Source organism: Letharia columbiana (genome assembly GCF_014066305.1).
Source record: "Letharia columbiana isolate WasteWater2 chromosome Unknown Sc0000003_s0, whole genome shotgun sequence".
NCBI lineage: Eukaryota > Fungi > Ascomycota > Lecanoromycetes > Lecanorales > Parmeliaceae > Letharia > Letharia columbiana.
The window spans coordinates 376,660-395,677 of NW_023501039.1; the positions used below are offsets into that span (position 1 = coordinate 376,660).

The 19,018-nt window shown below is 48.4% G+C and overlaps 7 protein-coding genes across 7 annotated transcripts; 3 read left to right on the forward strand and 4 right to left on the reverse strand.

The window, feature by feature from the left end:
- Positions 1-1,749: 1,749 nt before the first annotated feature.
- On the forward strand, positions 1,750-4,040 carry HO173_001556 (uncharacterized protein; the record flags this gene model as incomplete). The annotated part of the gene is made up of 9 exons (XM_037303495.1): positions 1,750-1,789; positions 1,839-1,888; positions 1,947-1,981; positions 2,041-2,116; positions 2,171-2,269; positions 2,321-2,441; positions 2,489-3,106; positions 3,159-3,371; positions 3,418-4,040. 9 exons carry the CDS (start codon positions 1,750-1,752, stop codon positions 4,038-4,040), a joined length of 1,875 nt encoding a protein of 624 aa, XP_037169217.1.
- Positions 4,041-5,484: 1,444 nt separating this feature from the next.
- Positions 5,485-6,225, forward strand: HO173_001557 (uncharacterized protein; the record flags this gene model as incomplete). Its single annotated transcript, XM_037303496.1, has 2 exons — positions 5,485-5,811; positions 5,941-6,225. The coding sequence occupies 2 exons, from the start codon at positions 5,485-5,487 to the stop codon at positions 6,223-6,225; spliced, it is 612 nt and encodes a 203-aa protein (XP_037169218.1).
- Positions 6,226-6,435: 210 nt separating this feature from the next.
- Positions 6,436-10,039, reverse strand: HO173_001558 (uncharacterized protein; the record flags this gene model as incomplete). The annotated part of the gene is made up of 5 exons (XM_037303497.1): positions 6,436-6,682; positions 6,872-7,224; positions 7,275-7,410; positions 7,460-9,852; positions 10,034-10,039. 5 exons carry the CDS (start codon positions 10,037-10,039, stop codon positions 6,436-6,438), a joined length of 3,135 nt encoding a protein of 1,044 aa, XP_037169219.1.
- A 489-nt stretch (positions 10,040-10,528) lies between these two features.
- Positions 10,529-12,214, reverse strand: HO173_001559 (uncharacterized protein; the record flags this gene model as incomplete). The annotated part of the gene is made up of 4 exons (XM_037303498.1): positions 10,529-11,755; positions 11,805-11,897; positions 11,950-12,075; positions 12,131-12,214. The coding sequence occupies 4 exons, from the start codon at positions 12,212-12,214 to the stop codon at positions 10,529-10,531; spliced, it is 1,530 nt and encodes a 509-aa protein (XP_037169220.1).
- Positions 12,215-12,804: 590 nt separating this feature from the next.
- On the reverse strand, positions 12,805-14,736 carry HO173_001560 (uncharacterized protein; the record flags this gene model as incomplete). Its single annotated transcript, XM_037303499.1, has 5 exons — positions 12,805-13,563; positions 13,620-14,039; positions 14,094-14,409; positions 14,466-14,609; positions 14,669-14,736. 5 exons carry the CDS (start codon positions 14,734-14,736, stop codon positions 12,805-12,807), a joined length of 1,707 nt encoding a protein of 568 aa, XP_037169221.1.
- A 56-nt stretch (positions 14,737-14,792) lies between these two features.
- HO173_001561 (uncharacterized protein) lies at positions 14,793-15,062 on the forward strand (the record flags this gene model as incomplete). Its single annotated transcript, XM_037303500.1, has 1 exon — positions 14,793-15,062. The coding sequence occupies one exon, from the start codon at positions 14,793-14,795 to the stop codon at positions 15,060-15,062; it is 270 nt and encodes an 89-aa protein (XP_037169222.1).
- Positions 15,063-16,590: 1,528 nt separating this feature from the next.
- On the reverse strand, positions 16,591-18,626 carry HO173_001562 (uncharacterized protein; the record flags this gene model as incomplete). Its single annotated transcript, XM_037303501.1, has 5 exons — positions 16,591-17,544; positions 17,593-17,760; positions 17,811-18,361; positions 18,424-18,566; positions 18,622-18,626. The coding sequence occupies 5 exons, from the start codon at positions 18,624-18,626 to the stop codon at positions 16,591-16,593; spliced, it is 1,821 nt and encodes a 606-aa protein (XP_037169223.1).
- Positions 18,627-19,018: the final 392 nt, after the last annotated feature.

The following is a 19,018-nucleotide window of genomic DNA, read 5'->3' on the forward strand; positions in this document are numbered from 1 at the left end:
ATATAAAGAATTAAAATAGATTACTATAGTAGTATCTAAATTTATAAATAAATCGCTTTATTTATTATATATCTATATACATCTATAAATCTAAAAAGTTTCTATAAAATTTGAAATTGCTAATCGCGCGTTAGTCGCGGAAATTATAAAATCCGTCGAATTAATAAATCTAATTTAAATTTATCTAAATTCCGCCTAATTAGTAACTATAGTCTACTTTTTACACGCTATCTATCGAATTAGTAAATCTAATTAGAATTTATCTAAATTCCATCGATTTAGTAACTATCTTAATCTTTTTCGCTAGTTCTATTAGTTTAATAGTAATACGTATAAAAAAAGAAAAGTTCTAATAATCGACGTTATGACGATAAGATTTTACGACGATAAGTATTAACGTTAACTTAAATTTAACTATAAAATTAAACGATTTAATAAAATTAGTCGCGTAGATAATACTCTAATATAGCGTATAATAATACGTATATTAATAATAATATATATTAATATTATATATATATAGAATAGTACTTAGAGTATATTAGAGTATATTACGTAAAATTTTTAAAGTTGCTAAAAATTTTTAAAGTTGCTAAATTAATAGAACTGGCGAAAAGAGTTAAAATAGTTATTAAATTAATAAAAAGGGTTAGATATAGATAAAGTCTACTAAATAAACTAAATCGTACTAAATCGTATTTATAATACGAACTCGAGGAAATTATAGAAAAGGAACTCGACGGAAATAAAACGAAAAGGATTTTAGATTTATAGATATAGCTATATAATAAAATCTTCTTTACTCGCTTAACTAGCTCTTAATGTAAAAATCGAGAAGTAGCGTCGAAAGTCGATATTTATATAGAATTTATATTATATTAAACTTAATATTTAAGAATATAACTTATTATTTTATTAGTATATATAAAAGAATAAGATAGAGTTAAGCTTAAAAATCTTAAATTTATATATATAATTAATTATTAATTTAAATTCGCTACGCTTTTTAACTAGATTAATTAACTTATCGCGAGTAAATAAATTAGCGTTTATAATTATTAAAATCTCGTTCTTTCGCGCCTCTCTTATTAAAAAAATAAGTATATATTATTAATATATAGAATAACTTTTTTATTTTCTATTAAAATTTTAAAGATTTTTTTTTTAATTTTAAAACGCTATTTATACTTTTCGAATTTTTAAGAATTTTAAAATTTAGTCTTATAATTATTAAAGCGTAAGAAATTTAAATATCGCTTATTAAAGTTCGCTTATTAAAGATCGCTTATCTACTTACTCGAAAGCCCTAATTTTAAAAAAAAAATTATATAATTTAATTTATAAACCTTTACTCGTAAGATAATAGAATAATAAAAAATAATATAAAAAGAGTAAAGAAATAAATTAGAGTTAAGATATAAGTAAGTTTTTATTTAAAGTTATATACTAAGTACGCTAATTAAATTAAATTCGCTTATCGACGATCCTCGCTTAAACCGTCGGCCGCTACAGAACTCATAGAAGAGAGCCAACGCCTCATCATTTTCGTCATAGCGGCAGTTGAGCCACAGTTAAGGTAATTAGATCTGCCGCTAGTGAAGGCCGCAAGTCAGGATGTCCAGGGACTCCAGGCAGTGTTACAGTGTTACCAGGCTCTGATGAATTCTCTCACATACTTCGATTCTCCTCATTCCCAACTTAAATTTCGGATTCTGTATATTTACTTGTGATACGGAAATTATTGCAGCTATGTTTCGAGCGCAGCAGAATGCATTCGATGACGCCGTCGGTAAGCTTCTCCGTCAGGAAGCTCCAGGCAGTCACTGATCGTAGGACAGCAAAAGCAACCGATGAAAACCTCACGTCAGAGAACTGGGAGTATATATTGGTATGAGACGAAGCTACCTCTCCTAACGTTGGCATGATCAAATGCTGAGAACTACTAGGACGTTTGTGATAGAGTCGGCGCAGAAGACTCAGGGTTTGTTACAGCCATCTTGACACAGCATTGACGCTCAGGCTGATTTGGCTATCCTTTAGAGCAAAAGATGCGGTTGCCTCCATGATCAAACGTCTTGCCCACCGAAATGCGAATGTGCAGCTCTACACACTGGAGGTACGACTATCATACCTGTGGACGGAGAAACCGGTGCTAACAGCTGTGATGAAGCTAGCGAATGCATGCTCCCAAAATTGCGGTCCAAAGATGCACAGGGAGTTAGCTTCGAGGAGCTTCACAGATGCACTACTACGACTGGCGGGCGATAGGGTACGCTGTTAAGGCAGAAGTCGGCGAGGCTACGTGCTGATCTACATTCAGAATACACATCAACAAGTGAAGGCTAAGATCCTAGAGCGCATGGCAGAATGGTCAGAGGAGTTCTCGAAGGATCCTGACCTGGGCATTATGGACCAGGCGTATATGAAGCTGAAGACTCAAAGTATGCCTGATCACTGTGTCGAAGAATCGAAGGCTTATCCCTAACAGATCCGAATCTTTACCCACCGTCCAAGCCAAACAAGCGTCAAATCACAGATGTTGATAGACAAAAGGAGGAGGAGGAATTACAAATGGCGCTGGCACTATCAATCAAGGACAAGCCTGCGGCCGGACAAGCATCTGGAAAGGAGGCCAGCCCAGCATCATCTTCGACAGCTGCCGGTCCTTCGCAACAGATGGCACCCGCACAACCTGTGTCATCAGGCACGACCGCAGCTACAGTTTCAAGGGTGCGAGCATTATTCGACTTTCAGCCTTCAGAAGCCGGAGAATTACAATTTCGCAAAGGTGACATCATCGCTGTGATGGAATCAGTTTACAAAGACTGGTGGAAGGGCTCGTTGAGAGGACAGACCGGTATCTTCCCGTTGAACTATGTCGAGAAATTGGCGGACCCCACTCAGGATGATCTGCAGCGAGAGGCGCAAATGGAAGCTGAAGTCTTTGGAGAGATCAAGAACGTGGAAAAACTTCTGACATTGCTAAGCACCAGCAGTTCAGAGCTGAATGTCAGGGATAATGAAGAGATCACGGAGCTTTATCACTCAACGCTGGCGATACGACCGAAGCTCATTGAGCTGATTGGGAAATACTCGCAGAAAAAGGGTAATGATTCATCAGGCTTCTTTAGAGATCCCGTGCTAATGGTTCAATGAAGACGACTTTACGCAGCTCAATGAGAAATTCATCAAAGCACGGAGGGATTACGAATCGCTGCTGGAAGCTTCGATGTCCCAACCTTCACAGCCTCAGTATGGTCGCCAAAGCCAGCCACAGTATGGGTTTGATGGTGGCTATCCACAGCAGGGACCACCTCCCCAACAAGGTCCTGGTCGCTATTATACCCCTGGTCCGAACGGTGTTCCTCCTGGTAAGCTATAATTCTCGGAGGACTCTACTATTACTCACAACGACAGACTCACGCACCCCAAAGCCGCAGTATCCAGCTCAGAATGGGCCCCAACCGTTTTCATATGCCGGTCAAGCACCACCATCCCAGCAACCGCAATCACAATATCCAACTCACGATCCTCGCAACCGAATACCATCCGGTAACCAGGGTCCACCCTCATCAGATCCCTATTCCCACCGCCCACAATCAACCTACGACAATCCGCAAGAGCTCTCCTCATCTTCCTACGCAAGCCCCACAGACACCCGGCCCCAATCATACCCCCCTCATGTCCAACAATCGAAGGCCGAGAGCGAGTACTCACCCTCCCTCCACTCTCCTACAGACGGCGAGCCCTTTGGACAAGCGCAGCAATCTCAAGCACCGTACGCCAGCCAACAAGCTCCTTACCCTCACACTCCCGTGGGCCCTCCCTCTACCCAAGACCTCTACGCACCGTACAACCAAGCACCACCTTCACAACCGCCGCCTCAAGCGCCGTCTCCTAGCATGGGCCAGAACCCATATCCGGTCCTCAACTCGGGACCACCTTCAGGCGGGTACCAGGCATATCATGCTCCGCCGCCGCAACAGCAGTCGGGCTATGTTGCTGAGGCGCAAGGGAACCCAAATGATTTCTACAGGTAACCGATGACACATCGAGTGGAAGCATGGCGTTCAGGCGATCAACATATAGCCGTGTAACCTTACCATCGAGCTTACTTGTGAAAAGAATCATCATTCACGCCATGCAGTGCGCAATATATTCATTTCAGTCAAGTGGATGAATACAAGGGGAATCTTGGCACTACAAGACGACAGATATATGCCCCCACTCATTCGACGCTCACCCGTGGCTAACGTTCTGATGCTAGAGTCGCGTCATACTGTGTTTCTCTCACTTCCATTGTTGTGGCACCCTCACTTATTGGAACATCAAATTGGCACACTCACAACCACTGTGACTTCGACTCAGAATTTTGCGGACTCGCACAACTTGTGGGAGGCACCACCAGCTATACAGCAACGGGAGGATGAAAACTGTCCACATCTGCTGAGCGTGAACGTGGAGATTCGAGACTACCTCGGGACTCACCCTCGGAGTTGATATGGAAATTTTAACGCGGACTCAGGAGTTGGCTCCAGGCAGTCAGTCATCTCAATCGCCCTCGGACGGTTACTATACAGCAGTTTTGTTGTATGAGAGTCCATTCGAGAGCAACAGAGGACTTCTCCAGCTGATGCCCTGGCCTACCGCGGACTATCGTGAATTTTGTGACGTCAACGATTAGGATTTGTGGTATACTGCCGCAGTCGATGCACACGTTTTAAACCTCATTGCTATATAACATGCCCCGTGACCTGGTAGCAAGAATGTTCTATCCTACTTGAGGTCGTATGCTTGCTGCTAAGTTCCACGCAAGGCGCAAAATGGAAACCGTGGTATACGGCAAAGGAGCATCGGCTGCCACACTTATCTAAGCTTGAACGGGGGACACATGGGTGACTATCACTTTCCTTCACACCATTCATTGCTACATAGAAGAGTATGGGCGTTTTAGGACACGAAGGGGATCTCAGAGTACATACACTGGAAGTTCGGAAAGTTTGTTCTGGCGAGACTCCTGCGATTGGGGGGAGCAACTTCTGGGTGAGGGTATCACTCGGAAGCGCAAAGATATTTGAAGGAGTGGAGAGCGAGCACATGAACGATAGATACATAAAAAGCTTCAATTCAATATATCTTGCAAGAGCTCACCCTTTGTAAGGCTAGGATTCTGCTTGTTTGAAATGAAAGGTCAGAATAAAAGAAGAAGCTGTTAAGCACCACTCGCAAAGGGGGTTTCTCTTGACTATAAGAGTCCATGCTCCTTGCCCAAGTGCAAGTGCCGTTTGTTGATAACAAAGCCCAACAGAAAAGTCTTGGCAGATTCCAAGTCTCCTAACGCCACCCTTTCCGTCCCGAGCTAGCGCCCGCACTCATGCCATCATCCCGCCCAAGTGGCGTCGAGTGCATATCACTCACGATGCGTCAACAACATCACCACCCATCCCTCACTCTCTCCACCCTCTACAAAACCCCCCAAACCACATGCGCGTCCCAACCCTCCCGACCCTCATCCGAACCCTCACCCTCACCAATATCACCGCGACCCTCCCCCGCCTGCCGCAGTCGCCCTTCGCCAACGGTCGCCACCCGACCCGCCTCCTCCTCCGGTCCATGCCCAGCGTCCCCTTCCTCGGCTCCCTGTTCGGCGGTCAGCAGTCCAGAGACATGACGGACTACCCGGTCAAGAAGGGCGAGGACGAGTGGCAGGCCGTGCTGTCGCCGGAGCAGTTCCGCGTCATCAGGCAGAAAGGCACCGAGGCGCCCTTCACGGGGGAGTACGATCGCCACATGCCGTCCGAAGGCACCTATGTGAGTCCTCTCGTCCCATCCCGCTCCATCCATCTATGTACATAGCCAAACCACCGGCCCTCAATGCGAATTGAATCAAAAAGAAGAATCGCCCCCCTTCTGTCCCTCTCTGACCCCCCACCCTCACAGGAATGCGCCGCCTGCCACACCCCGCTCTACCGCGCGACGCACAAGTTCAAATCCGGCTGCGGCTGGCCCGCCTACTTCGACTCCATCCCCGGCGCCGTGACCCGGCACACCGACTCCACGTTCGGCATGGCGCGGACGGAGATCCTGTGCAGCAAGTGCGGCGGCCACCTGGGCCACGTGTTCAAGGGGGAGGGCTATCCCACCCCGACGGACGAGAGGCATTGTGTCAATAGTGTCAGTTTGAAGTTTGCGAAGGAGGACCGGGAGGGGAAGTCCGGGGTGTGAGATGGAGATGGTGGAACGAAGGGGGGTGGGGAGGAAGGGGTGGGGTTGGCGTGTGTGTGGGATGGTGCAGGCAGCAAAAATTAGTAGTGGTAGAGATTCGTGAACAATACATTGTTTTCAACCCTAGAGTGTTGTGTCTGCGTCGGTTGGTTTGGATTTCAATTGAATTGAATTGAGTTGAGCGTAAAACGTCCGCTCAATGATTCTCACTCATGACTTGTCATAATATACACAGATCCTCAGTTCGCTGAGGGTAATCATCTTCCCTCTCTCTCTCTCTCTCTCTATCCAGAAACTTCCATCGCTCACGCACGGTTCGGAAGCCACTCCAGCTTCGACGTTCTCGATCCTCAAAACGCGCTGCGTTGACATCATGAGAGCACTGAAACTGGCCCCATGTATTCCGGAAGCTCCGGCTCGCTCATGTACGACTGCGTCGATGGGCGTTGTGTATGCCCTGCCCTGCTCAGATCTTCAATCTTTGCTTTCGCGCTCTGAAAGTTGGACCGAAAAGAGCCCAGACACGTCCACTACGGACGAGCGATGAGCAATGCTGGCTACTCATCCAAAGCCTCAATCTCCGAGGTCCATCTCTCGCAATCTGTAAAACACTTTATGCACAAACTCAACACCGAACTCATATCACCACATGTCATCATCGGCCGCCCTTCCCGGCTCATCGAATTGGCTCTGCTGGTATTGGTAAGGATTTGAGAGCTGCGGGTTGTTATATCCTTGGCGACGTTGTTGACTCCCAATTGCTTGATTTGGATGCCCATTGCCACTGTCCTGACTATGCTGACTGGCTCGCGACTGCGGGCGGTGTCTGTTATCATGGGGTAGATCTTCATGTTCGTAGTCATCCATGAAGCTATCATGTTGTTGTACTGGGGCTAATGCTGGTAGCGTCGGTACTTGGGACTGCAGAGCAGTCACTTGCGATTGGACCGACGCGGCTTGTTGCGCTTCATCTTGTTCTTGTTGTCTTTGCTGTTGCTGCTGGGTTTGTCAGAGGTGCATGCGGAGTCGACAAAGGAAGCAACGCTCACCTGCTGATACTTCTGATACTGTGCGAACTCCTCCGGCTGATCCTTCTTCTGCTGAGCCGCCTGTTGCCGCTGGGCTGCAGATTGGGGAAGTTGTGCCTGGGGATGCATCTGTTGCACCTTTGCGAGATAGGAATACCTGAAATCATTAGTCCCATTGACGAACTAGCTCTCTTCAGTGCACCTACATGAAGTTGCTAAGCAACACCTGGGAATGCAATGCGCGGCGGGGATTCGCGAGTTTGATATGCGCCATGCGGTAGATCGCCCGCTCCTCTAGAATGGAGAATCGTGTCCAGTTGTAGTCGATGTCTGGTTTCAATATTCGCATTGGTGGTTCGGGAGAGAGGTTGCGTGAGAAGTGCTTCTTCCCCTTAGACTCCTGCTCTCCCTTCTTCTTACCGCCTCCGAATATTGATGAGATGAACCCACCTTCCTTCTCTTTCTTACCTTCATTTCCACTAGATTTCCGGGAGCTCTCTTTCTTTCGTTCTTCTTCGAGCTTTAGGTCTCCGCGGTCAAGTACAATGCTTTCTCGGCCTCGGCTGCCTTCCATAGTAGTCTGCAAGAGGTCGAGTCTTGTATTGTCGTGCGACTTGTCTAATGGTTTACCGAGCCGCGCCCTTACTTTCTTTTCTTGCTTGGCTTCCTCCGCTTTTCTCTTCTCTTTTTCCCTTTCTTCATTCCCTAAGAGCGAGCCCCAACTCCAACTTGATTTCCGGCCACTATCCGCCTTTTCTTGATCGGCCTTTTCTTTAGCCTTTCTAGCCTCTGCAGACTTTTTGTCCTCGGTCAACGTAGGGATGAAAGACAAGCTGTCTGTACGCGTGTTGTTTCCAGGTAGAGGAGAAGGATGGGAAGTCATATCGCTCAAGCTCTGATTGCTCTTTATACTTTGATTTTGCCTTGACTGCGGAGTCCATTTCTGAGCTCTGGACGGACCTGCGGATGAAGAAGCTGAGGGTTGGTGGATAGGCGGCGGCTCATGTGATGTTGTTCGTTCAGGGACGAAGCCTTTTCTAGACGCCGGTCTTGCCTCTTCGGGAGGTGTTTCAATAATGTGCGGTATCCCCTTTCCGAGCGCTTCTGGGGTAACACCTAATCTCCCGTTCGAAGCAATCTGCGAGACAAAATGCCTCGTGTGCGGGGCTATACCTGGTTGGTCCCGTAACTCTGAAGACTTGCGGTCCGTAGGCGCTTCATCAAATGACGAGGACAGCGATGTTCTTTGTGACACTCCTGGTGGAATCCCTGCACGCCTATTCATTCGTCCAGGTCGGGAGAAGTTCTCCGTAACTCGCTCTGGAGGCGGTGTAGGTTCTGTTTGGGCCCTCGAAAGTTTCTCGAAAGCTTCGTTCTGTGGAACGCTTGGTGCCGAAATCGGTGACTCCTCGCCATCTGTAGTATCTGACCTGAAGGCTGCACGTTTTGACAATGGGCCTCGTTCACCCTTACGTAGACTGCCTCCTCTTCGGTACGTAGTGCGGGTCGATCGCCTCAACGAGTTACCCCCAGATGGAGCGCCTGGTAGGATTGGTACATCGTCTCCGGGAAGTACTTCCCCACCTTCAGCTCCAGTCTCCAAGCTCAGCCTCTGCATGATCTTCTCGGGTTCGTTGACGAGAGCCTCTAGGTCTTGTAGATTTGTGATGCCTGTACTCAATACTTTGTCCCCTGACTGCGATCTCTTCCGATCTAACACCTCAGCACCATCTTGATATCCATCCGCGCCTCGCCCCCCTGAATTGTCAATCTGCCTCGACAGCATAGATTTGCGCCTCCTAAGACTGGCGTTTGAGCCTCCCGGTTGTAAGCCATCTGGCGAAAGCGAGCTCTCCTCCGACCTCCTCTTCAGAGATTTGACCTTCTTATCCAGGAATGTTTTGAATTCCATTGGCGCCAGTTCTGGATGCACACTTGCAGGAACCCAGTACAGTCTAGATGCATCATCCGGATCAGTATCCATTGGCGGCGCGGTAGTCATACCGAAGTTTGAGGGAAAGGATGGCAGATCCGGATCGCCAGAAGCGTTTACGTCCATAGACATCCGCCGTATAGCAGCTAGGTTGCTGAGCTCCTGAGCCACAGCATTGGGGTTGGATTCGTAGTCGATGTCGTTAAGAGGGAAATGAGTGCTTGCCGTGTCGGAGTTGGTGCGGTGCAACGAGTTGCTTGGTGACAGCTGCCCTGCCATGGTGGGTGATATTGGCCCACCCTCGCCATCGCCAGAGTTGCTCCTGCTCGCCATCATTCTACCTTGTCCGTTGACTTGTGTAGGTGTTCGCTCATTGGATATGTTCCGGACCAAAGAGTTCCGTGCGTTTCTAAGGGACTGTGGAGGAGAGGGTCCAGCTCTGGGTGGGGGTCGCCGTTGCGACTCTGATGTATTTGGTAGGTTTGCTGGGTTTGGCGGAACAAAGCCTAGAGGTCTTGAGTCTCGTCTCCCATTCTGGTATTCCCCGTACAAGTCCCCAATCGCTTCAGTTACGTGATGATTGTCGTCACTTATAGATAACTGTGGCACGTGCCCCCGCCTATTCGCTGCATGGTTCCCGTCAAATTGATAATTCCTGAAGGATGTCTGTGGAGAAGAATGCCCAGTAAGCTTGACACTTTCAATAACGGTTTAAACTGCTCAACGGTAGTGCTTTGTTAACGGTGATCCCGCCATTTTACAGTCTTGGAAAGAACCGCATATGGTGCGGATAGGTATTCAGGAAAGCAATGCAAGGATTCTCAACTACCAATGACTGAGACCATACCTGCATGACGAAGTCCAAGAATGTGAATCGCTTGTAGCGTCAAGGGCGCGGCAAAGTGAGGAGAGGTGCGGATAGTATAGCATTCAGATTCATAAAAAGAGTCATTAGAGTATCACGATAAGAATACAGTTGTATATTGAAGGCACTCTGACCGATAACACACAGCCATGTCTAATTTGTCCCATGTGAATTATGAAGTCCAAAGTGACCAATCCTGGCCAAGCTCTTTGACCCGCTGGGTCGGATCAACTATATACCGAGGGCTGTCTATACTATTAGAGGCTAAAGAAAGGGGTGTACTCCGTAACTCCGCCCTCTTTGATTTGGTATCATGTTAGTGGTTCAAGCTATTCCATTTGCTACATGCTTCTCGACGTATGTATCTACGCCCAAAGGCATTCAATAGAACGTATACTGATTGCGTATAAGATCTGCAAAGATCCATCTGCTGGCATAATTCTACCTCGGCCGAGGTCAGTGGTCAGTATTGGCCCATCAGTATTGTCCAGGCGCTCTCTCCACCCCGGACGTTGGAGCTCCAGTAGTGGGACTGTATCCCGTGCCTGCAGACTTTACCTCGCGATTCATCTGATCATAACCTGACACAGTTCCTGCACCCGGTGTAATCGATGCGCCTTGGTATCCAGTTCCTTGTTTGGGTAGGCCTTGGGTTTGCACCTGAGCTGGTTGTTGAGTCTGCACCGGAGCTTGTTGTCTAGTATCCTGATACTGAGGCGGCGCTTGTTGCCCTGACACGTTCCTACTTTCAACAGGACTCGAAGGCACAGAGCCACCAACAGCACCCTGCCCTGATGCTTCACGGATGGTGGCCCACCATTTCTCTGCATCAGCAGGCGACTTGGCTCGGAAAGCCAACTCATGGCTCATGGCAAGTTTAGAGCCCACTTTGCCCTTGGAGGCGTCCTTGCCTTTGACATTGAACTTTTCGCCGTCGATGCCGCCAACTGTGCAGTCTGGGAGATAAAGAGAGAGTTCGGGAACAGGATCCTTTTTATAATCATCGTCGTCTTTGAATTCGTGTAAGTACTTGGCCGGTGTAACAACGTAGTAGCCAGCACTGTAGCCCTTGAGTGCCGCACGAGACTTGCGCTCAAGCGAACCAGCAATGAGCGGCCGTGTCGATGAGTGGTTTTGATTCGGGTAGGATATATTAGATACGGACCGCTTGGGCACAGAAGGGTCTATCAAAGTGTTGCTGTTGCGGTGAACGAAGCCCTTGAACTCGAAATCAGGGGGAATCCGTTGGGCGGTAGAGATGATGTCCGAGTACATAGCTTTTTGTCTCTCGGATTGTCCAGAGACGCATTGGAGGAATGCAGACATAGCTTGTTGAATTGTCTGGATGACATGAGCTTCGAACTGCATGAACGAGTCTTGCACTGCAAGCAAGTCGTTGCGATTGTTGTTTTCTTCCACCACTTGGCTATTAAGACGATGGTTTACACCACGTTGAAGGATGTAGGGGTCATTTGAAGCTTCGACCTTCCCCCCGGACGAGGCGAAAGCGGCACTGTGCTGGCCCAGGAGCTCAATGTGCTTCTGAGTTGTGTTCCTTGCCTTGTCGACTTCCTTTGAGCCCTTGGCAGCACCCTTGGTCAATTCCTTGTTCTTGTTCTTGATTTCGGAGTGTAGACGCTCGAGTATTGGCAAGACTGAGCCTTTGAGGTTCTTCTCTGTCTCCAGATGAGAATTGGCAATGCCCTGTAGGAACGATTAGCAACGACATTGCAGGACCTTTGAATATTCTGACCTGAGTATTAGATCGTATGCTCTCGAAAAGACCGGCAACCCCGCCCAGGCTTTGATCGAAATGATGGCCTTCTTTCAATGGGCTAGACACTGTCTGCGATAGAATCAGCACGGCCTGGTCCAACGACGAAGGGAGCTGTGCGTACCTTTAGGATCTTCTCGTACTCCTTGGCATGTGCCTTTTCCACCTTCTCTGTCTCGGTAATGTAACTCTCCAGATATCCAACAGCGTGCTTGTAGGCTTGAAGTCTTTCGAGGAGCAAACTGGATGTCTAGCCAAGATGTTAGCATGGCCGCGTTAGGCACGAAATTTGAGATATAACAAACGTCGCTAGGATCGGTGTCAGGTACGGCTTCATCGTCAGAAACAGAACCTCCGGTTTTTTTATACGGTAGGCCTTGACTAGCCATGTCTGCGGTTTTGGTATGATACTCTTTATGTGGCGACTAGAACAATTGAACGAGTGCTGGTCTGCGTGCTCTACTGTCCTTCTATAGGCAGATGCCTAAATATCTTTGGTTGAGCGACCTCTAAAATTAGTAAGAGCAGATGGGTACGGGGGGAGGAGGAAAAGCGCAAGACGAAGAGCATTGCATGTTGAGAAGTTGAGATGTGGGCAAGAACGTTTCGGCTAGACGTCACCTTGCATGGGAGGGAAAGCAACATGAAGACGGTCACCTGCGAAGCTACTTCCAACGGCCAGGACTGTCCAGATGCAATTCAAGATTACGGAAGGCTAACACTATGTCGAATGACAGTCAATATTGAATGTGGTTATATAGATATAATGCTCATCTACCGAATCCAACGCAGAGGGGAATCTTCGCTGGTACATGCCCAAAACACCCTCAGCTATGCAACAATTGGACCTTCACCATGAAAGTGAAGCATGTGTAACTTTTGGAACGATACAAAGACCTTACATGCAAGTATTGTAACTCTTTGCGTACTTCTCCAGCAGCAATCGCTTTGTCCCAAACAGCGTTTTATGCAAATCCTCTTAAGGCTCTCTCGTAGCTTGATGAATGTGAATGCGACTTGGCGCCTGTGGCATTGCTGGTGAGATTCGGGGTGTACAGATAGCACTTTGATACGTCGGTAGACCATCGTTGACCAGGGTTCTGGGATTGGATTGTAACGCTGTCGTGTAGCTTGGAACCTTTGCCAGGCTTTCCGCGCTGTATTCGATGTGCTGAGGTGTCACTGGACCAGAAGTCACTTCATCCTCTTCCGAAACTCGTCGGGAGACCGGGGCGCTAGTGCTGGGACTATGTCCACCCAAAAAGTAGCCGCCGCGAGGGAGAGAGCTTTGTAGTGTACCGGCGTCATCCGTCCTCGCAGTCTCGAAGGAACCAGGTTCTGTACCGTCGCCGGAAGTCGACAATTGCGAGCGGTCTCTCGCACCTCGATTGGAGCCCGCTACATCTAGATTGCTCAGACGAGACTGTAGTACGCTTGCGCCGAAATCACTGGCTGCAACTCCGTCCATCGATGCCAGGTTCTCGGTTGAGACGCTTCGACTTCGTGACTGGAAAGGAGTGGCCCTTCCACTGGCAGCTCCAGCAGGTGTCATGTAGCCGCTCGGATCGATGTCGCTGTAGAGTTGATCGAATTGATGTTCCCCGTACTGTGGTGGGGTAAGATCATCCAAAGCTGCGGAAGCACTCATAGTTTGTGGCCCTTGGTGTACCAGATTGTTGTTATCGTCAATGGGCATGTTTGGAGAGATGAAGATGAACAAGGGAAGTGTTGCATGTAGCTATTACTTGTCAGCAAAATGGCTTGCTAAAATGGATTTTTCTCATCGACACTCACTTCTGATACGTGACCATCCGGATTATGCATCTGAACATTGAAATTCAAATTATGTCGAATCTTGATCCCAAGGGCATCGACCGATTGAAGACATTTCCTTAAGCTTTGTGGTATAGCAAGGGTCCTGGAAAATAGGTATCCCTCCTGTCCTCCGATGTTCTCGGCCTCGACATCATCCGGGAGACGATGCTCATCTTTTGCAATAAGTCGAATGATTTCACGACATTTCCTGGGTGTTCGGGGCCCCTTTATGGTCATCTCCTGTCTCTCGTTCAATTCTGTGGTTATCTTCCCAATCTTCAGTCCTTTCAGCAGAGGTATCAATCTGAAGTCGACTTGAACGGTCGTGCCAAAGATCACAGCTTTTGTAGGTGTACTGAGAGAGTAGTTGACCTTAGCCGGCCACACGTTTTCAACGGACTAATAGACATTAGTGACTGACTGGAAACCCATCGTCTTCTCGATGGGAATTACCATTGCATGGGCGAGCTCGAGAGCCCCTGTGTCGAGTGTTCGAATGATGCGAACTTGCTTCCGAGCCACCGAGTTCTGCTGCAACATGCCTCGTTCTATTGTAGCTTTCATGCGATATACAAGCCACGTTTCTGTCAATCCCTCGACGCTCTCTGGCGTCGAACCTGGTAGGATCATGTCAAACGGGTATTCGTAGTTTCCAGCTGGGAGCGTTTCGGAAGATCGTTTGCCATTATTTTGGAAGTCCCATGTACGTCGTAAAAATTCCTCTTCGTACTTGATGGAGCTCGCTCCGGAGCCGCTCGGCTGGAACCAGCTGCCAAGTGAGTCAGCATCCTATATGTCTCCGGCGTGTGTGTGGTCTAGGCTGACCCAAGACGCCTCTCGCCCGTGAAGCGCAATCTTATCCCTTGTATGCGTATTGGTTCGGAAAGGCAGAGGACCAGCGATCCTTTGAGGACAACACTGGAGGCTTCGTATTCGGTTCCTCGGAGGATCAGGTTGCTCTCATTAAGCCTGGATTGAGGAGTCCCAGTCAGCAACGGCCTCGGAACTTAGCAAGCATGTGAAGTTACCTAATCTCGAAGTACTTGACGCTACTGCTCGTCTCCCTGCTGCTACTTCCAAAAAAGCTGGGTGCCATGGATGCTTCGACGCTTGCTCTTGATCAGTATGTCGACACTTTTAAAAAGACGGTGAATGCAACAAGTCGACAACCATGACATTGCCATACAAGGCAACGCTCAGGGAATACTTGAGGCCAAGGTAAACGTACCAATGAAACAGGAGAATGGGGAGTCTGGGCGGACGAATTCCGCTCGGACTGGAATGGCGAACGATGTCAACAGTCTCGACAGCAAGAAGAACACTCTAATGGAAGAGACAGATGAAATGAGAGAGGATTCAAGTCCAGAGAATTGTGAGATGACAGTGATAACGAAGAAGGATTATGTCGCTCAGGACAGGTAGATAGAGGCAATAACAAGAACAGTCATCACATAAGTTGGAACAAAGAGATGGCAACTCGCAAGCGGCAAGAAGAGTAATCTGCCGCTGCCGCTCTCAAGACACCCAGTGATTCACTTATCTTGTGACGTACTGGCTCATCAAAAAAGCATCACATAATTAATTGATTGCTTTGGAAAGGCAAATAATGGATGATTGGAAATAAGTTAAGGAAAAACAAAAAAAAATGGTCCAGTTCATAGTTTTCTTATCGGTAAATGCCGGGATGTGAGGTTGGCCGCCACCACCGCCGAAATTGTTGCCCGCTCCCAGTTCCATTTTTTGTATTTTTTTTTTTCCTCCAGCCTGGACACCCGGTACCGCGACAGACCGCACAGCTGGAGCACCAGGGAGTGAGCTGGAGGTACGTATTTGGTTATAGGTAGTTGGTTAGGGTTTATCACCACCGCCGAAATTTGACCGCACAGACCGCACAGACCGCACAGCTGGAAGCACCAGGGGAGTGAACTGGAGGTACATGAAACGAAACAGCAAGTGCTCCGTAACCGCCACCTGACAGATTTTGTACCACGATGAGTAGAGGACGAAGAAATCAAGGGAACTCCCTGTATGCCGCGAATTGGCAGCGTCGCACGTACCACCTACCTGGTATTCAATTTCACAATTGTCCAGCTCGCTCCTCTATCAATAGCCACCCGTCCTGTACTGCAGACCGAAATGAGCGCTCGGGTCGGAGTCAATTGTGGAGCAGGGACAACGCCTACGAATTGGCGCTCACTGGAATCTCCTTAACGGAGACATCCATCGTGGGCTTCAGGTAACAAACAGCCTTGCGTGAGCGGCGCAACGCAACTACGCAGGCTCCTCGATTTAAGACGCTTCCTGAGTGTTGCTCTCGGCCCTTAGTCTTCGAGACACCTCCAGAAACCTTTCCTTCGGCTCCTTGCCGCACAATTCATATCAGGCCAAATGATCTGTTCAGCTCTTCTTTCCTTCAAATGCATCGAAAATGGCACATAAGGTACTTCTGCATACGAGCTAGCTCTGTCTACGATGTTAAAGTTGAGCATTCAAAGGTGCAAGAGAAGTGGCTCGTTCAGTTTTTGCATGAAGGACGAATCTGGATTATCCTAGTCATTTGTTGACAACTACAGGACACATCATTTGGCGCATTAGATGATATTTTCCCTTCAGAAAGCTGCTAGCGCCTTCATCTTCTTGCTCAGTCTTTTCAAGATGTGCATATTTGAGATTCGGTGACCGCATGAATTATGGCTGTTATACAATGAGGCTACCTTCGAGCAGTCGCTGGCTTCTTGGTGCTTCCACTTGGTATCGCTGTTGCCCGCTCAATTAAGGTTGATCACTCAAGATGGGTGAGTGAACCCCAGATCAATCCAGGACTACTTCGAAAACCCCTCCTCTATTCAAAAATATCTCATTCACTCTATCCTCTCCGCCGTGCACTTTCGGAACGTACGAATCCCCATAGAACGGAGAAATCTCTCAGCCTCTAATCAGGCGCGAGTAATCAAGGACTCAGGCAATCCTGAGGTCGTTTCCAGACCCTCACATGTCCCTCCACACACGCAGTAATAATACACTCCTCCTCAAACCCAACCCAACTCAAAGGATGTTCATCAATGGCCTTTGACATCACAGGCGGCAGCTCCGCGGTCACCGTCCTGCTCTCCACCTCATGCTCAACAAACTCATCTGCATCCACACCATCGTCATCTAAACTCGAATTTGATCTAAATCGATTCGTAGCTTGGCTCTCCGTACGGTTACGTCCAACAGGAATATTCGACGAGATACTCGCCCTGTTGCGTATGGATGCTGCCTTCGGCCGTCTCAGCATGCCAACGTTGAAATCCCACAATAGTAGTCTGCGGTCTTCGCCTACGCTGCCGAAACGGTAGTTACCATTATCGCAGCGCCGCGGGTCGAAAGCGACAGCGGTAACCCAGCTATGGTGACCGGGGCAGCGGGCAACGATGCGACGTTCGGCGAGGGACCAGATCGAGACCAGATCGTCCTGGCCGCCCGTTAGGATGTATTTGCCGTTGGGAGACCAACAGACGCAGTTGAAGGCGCCGTAGTAGGAGGGGTAGAGATCTGTAAGCTGTTCTTTGAGGTAATTGATGATGCGCAAAGAGCCGTCTTCCGAGACGACAGCAAGGTGGCGGCTGTCAGGTGAAAAGCCAAAGTCCGTGATGCGGTGGTTAGAGATCTTCCATGAGGCAACAGGGTTTGCCTTTTGGTTTTTCGAATTGACGGACTTATTGATGTGGAGGGGTTTTAGGTCAGGATCAAATGGGTTGTGAGAAAGAGTTGGAGCGCCGTTGGATTCTGGAATGAAAGCGGCATCGTCGCGCTCTTTGTCATAGACTATCAAGCTGCCGTCCATATGAGCAGCGAGGAAGAGGTTTTCGGAGCCGGGAAGCCATCGAATCTGTGATACTGCTGATGTGCTGATGATGTTCTGCGGTGGGTCAGTGTGGGGTGGGCACTTTGGCTAATACTATCTTACATTTTTATTCACGCGGACGTACTTCTGAGAGTACGCTTCGAACCATACAATATCTCCAGTCGAGGCGCCCATTATAACATCGATGTGGTTAGGACCTTTGGTGAGCGAATTGATGTCATGGCATAGCATATGAGCTTTGGCAAAAAGGATCTTCATAAGGGGTTGTGCCTACAACTCGAGTCAACAATATGCCTACTAAAAAACTTCATGGATCATACCCTAGCAGGGGTAGGGGATGAGAGATCAAGCCATTGATATGCCCTATCTATGTTCGCAAACACAAACATGCCCTCTGGATTATGTTCTTGCAAACGTTTATTCAGCGAATCATGTGGTATGACCCTCGATATAAACTGCGAGTTACTTTTCACTAGATTTGTCTTCGGTTTCTTTCTCTTCACACCTTCTTTCCCAGCAACCGGAGTCAAAAGAATATTATCTTCACCAAACACCGGAGTCCGGCCTGAAGCATTGCTAGACGGCAGCTGTGTCATCGCACCATTGCTATTTGTTTCATTCGAGCTCCTCGACTCATTTTCGCTCTCCTTGATACTGTATGTTCCCAAATTCGACCCAGTGCTCGTAGATGTATTGACTCTATAGAGCTGCAGTGACGATTTCCGAGGGTTTGTGATACAGATTGTGAGTTTGATGCCTGCTTTTGGCGGTATAGGTGCTGTAGCAAGAGGATTGGGGTTGACCGTGGGGGCGTCTTGGGGATGGGGTGGGGGTGTTGCGAGGTGCAGGTTGTCCTGGAGGATGTATGTGCCTAGTGCATCGTGTAAGAGAGGGTGTTAGGGACAGGGTGAAGGGGACCTTGTGGATTCTAACCTTCTCCGACGGACAGCTGAAACTCGGGACCACTGGGATGGGTAAGGACATTGCTCATTTCCAGCACAGTCTGTCCATTGGTCTGTCCACTGGGGCTTGCAGTGGTTTGGGTGATAGGGTACCGAGGCGGTGGTGGTAGGACACTTTGGATTTCCATGGTCAGAAATGATTTGCGTGCTTTGGAAAGTTAGCACTTACAACATGGTGAATTTGAACCTGTAGCTGAAACCGAGTGGGAGGACCCTGCGTCAGCTGCAAGTATGGTGGCACGGGATGGCGTTCGGGGGGGTGATGCACACTTGAGATTAGATATACATATGAAAATGGTGCTCAAGTTCTATCAAGACATATCATGTACATGGAGACAAATAAAGCATGAAAGAGGATAAGGAGGTGAGTTTCGACGGAGGGTATCGCAGGTTTGGGGGTTGTCGACACCATTGGTGGTGTTATGTTTGGTCCCCCATGTGGGGTTAACGCTCGAGGTTTCGGGCTGCCTCGTGCCTAAACGCCCTACCCGTAGTGCCCGAGTCCCCGGGTTTGGTACCGAGCGATCCGTCGATCTTTCGGGCTCCAAGAGGTTTGGCTATGGGCA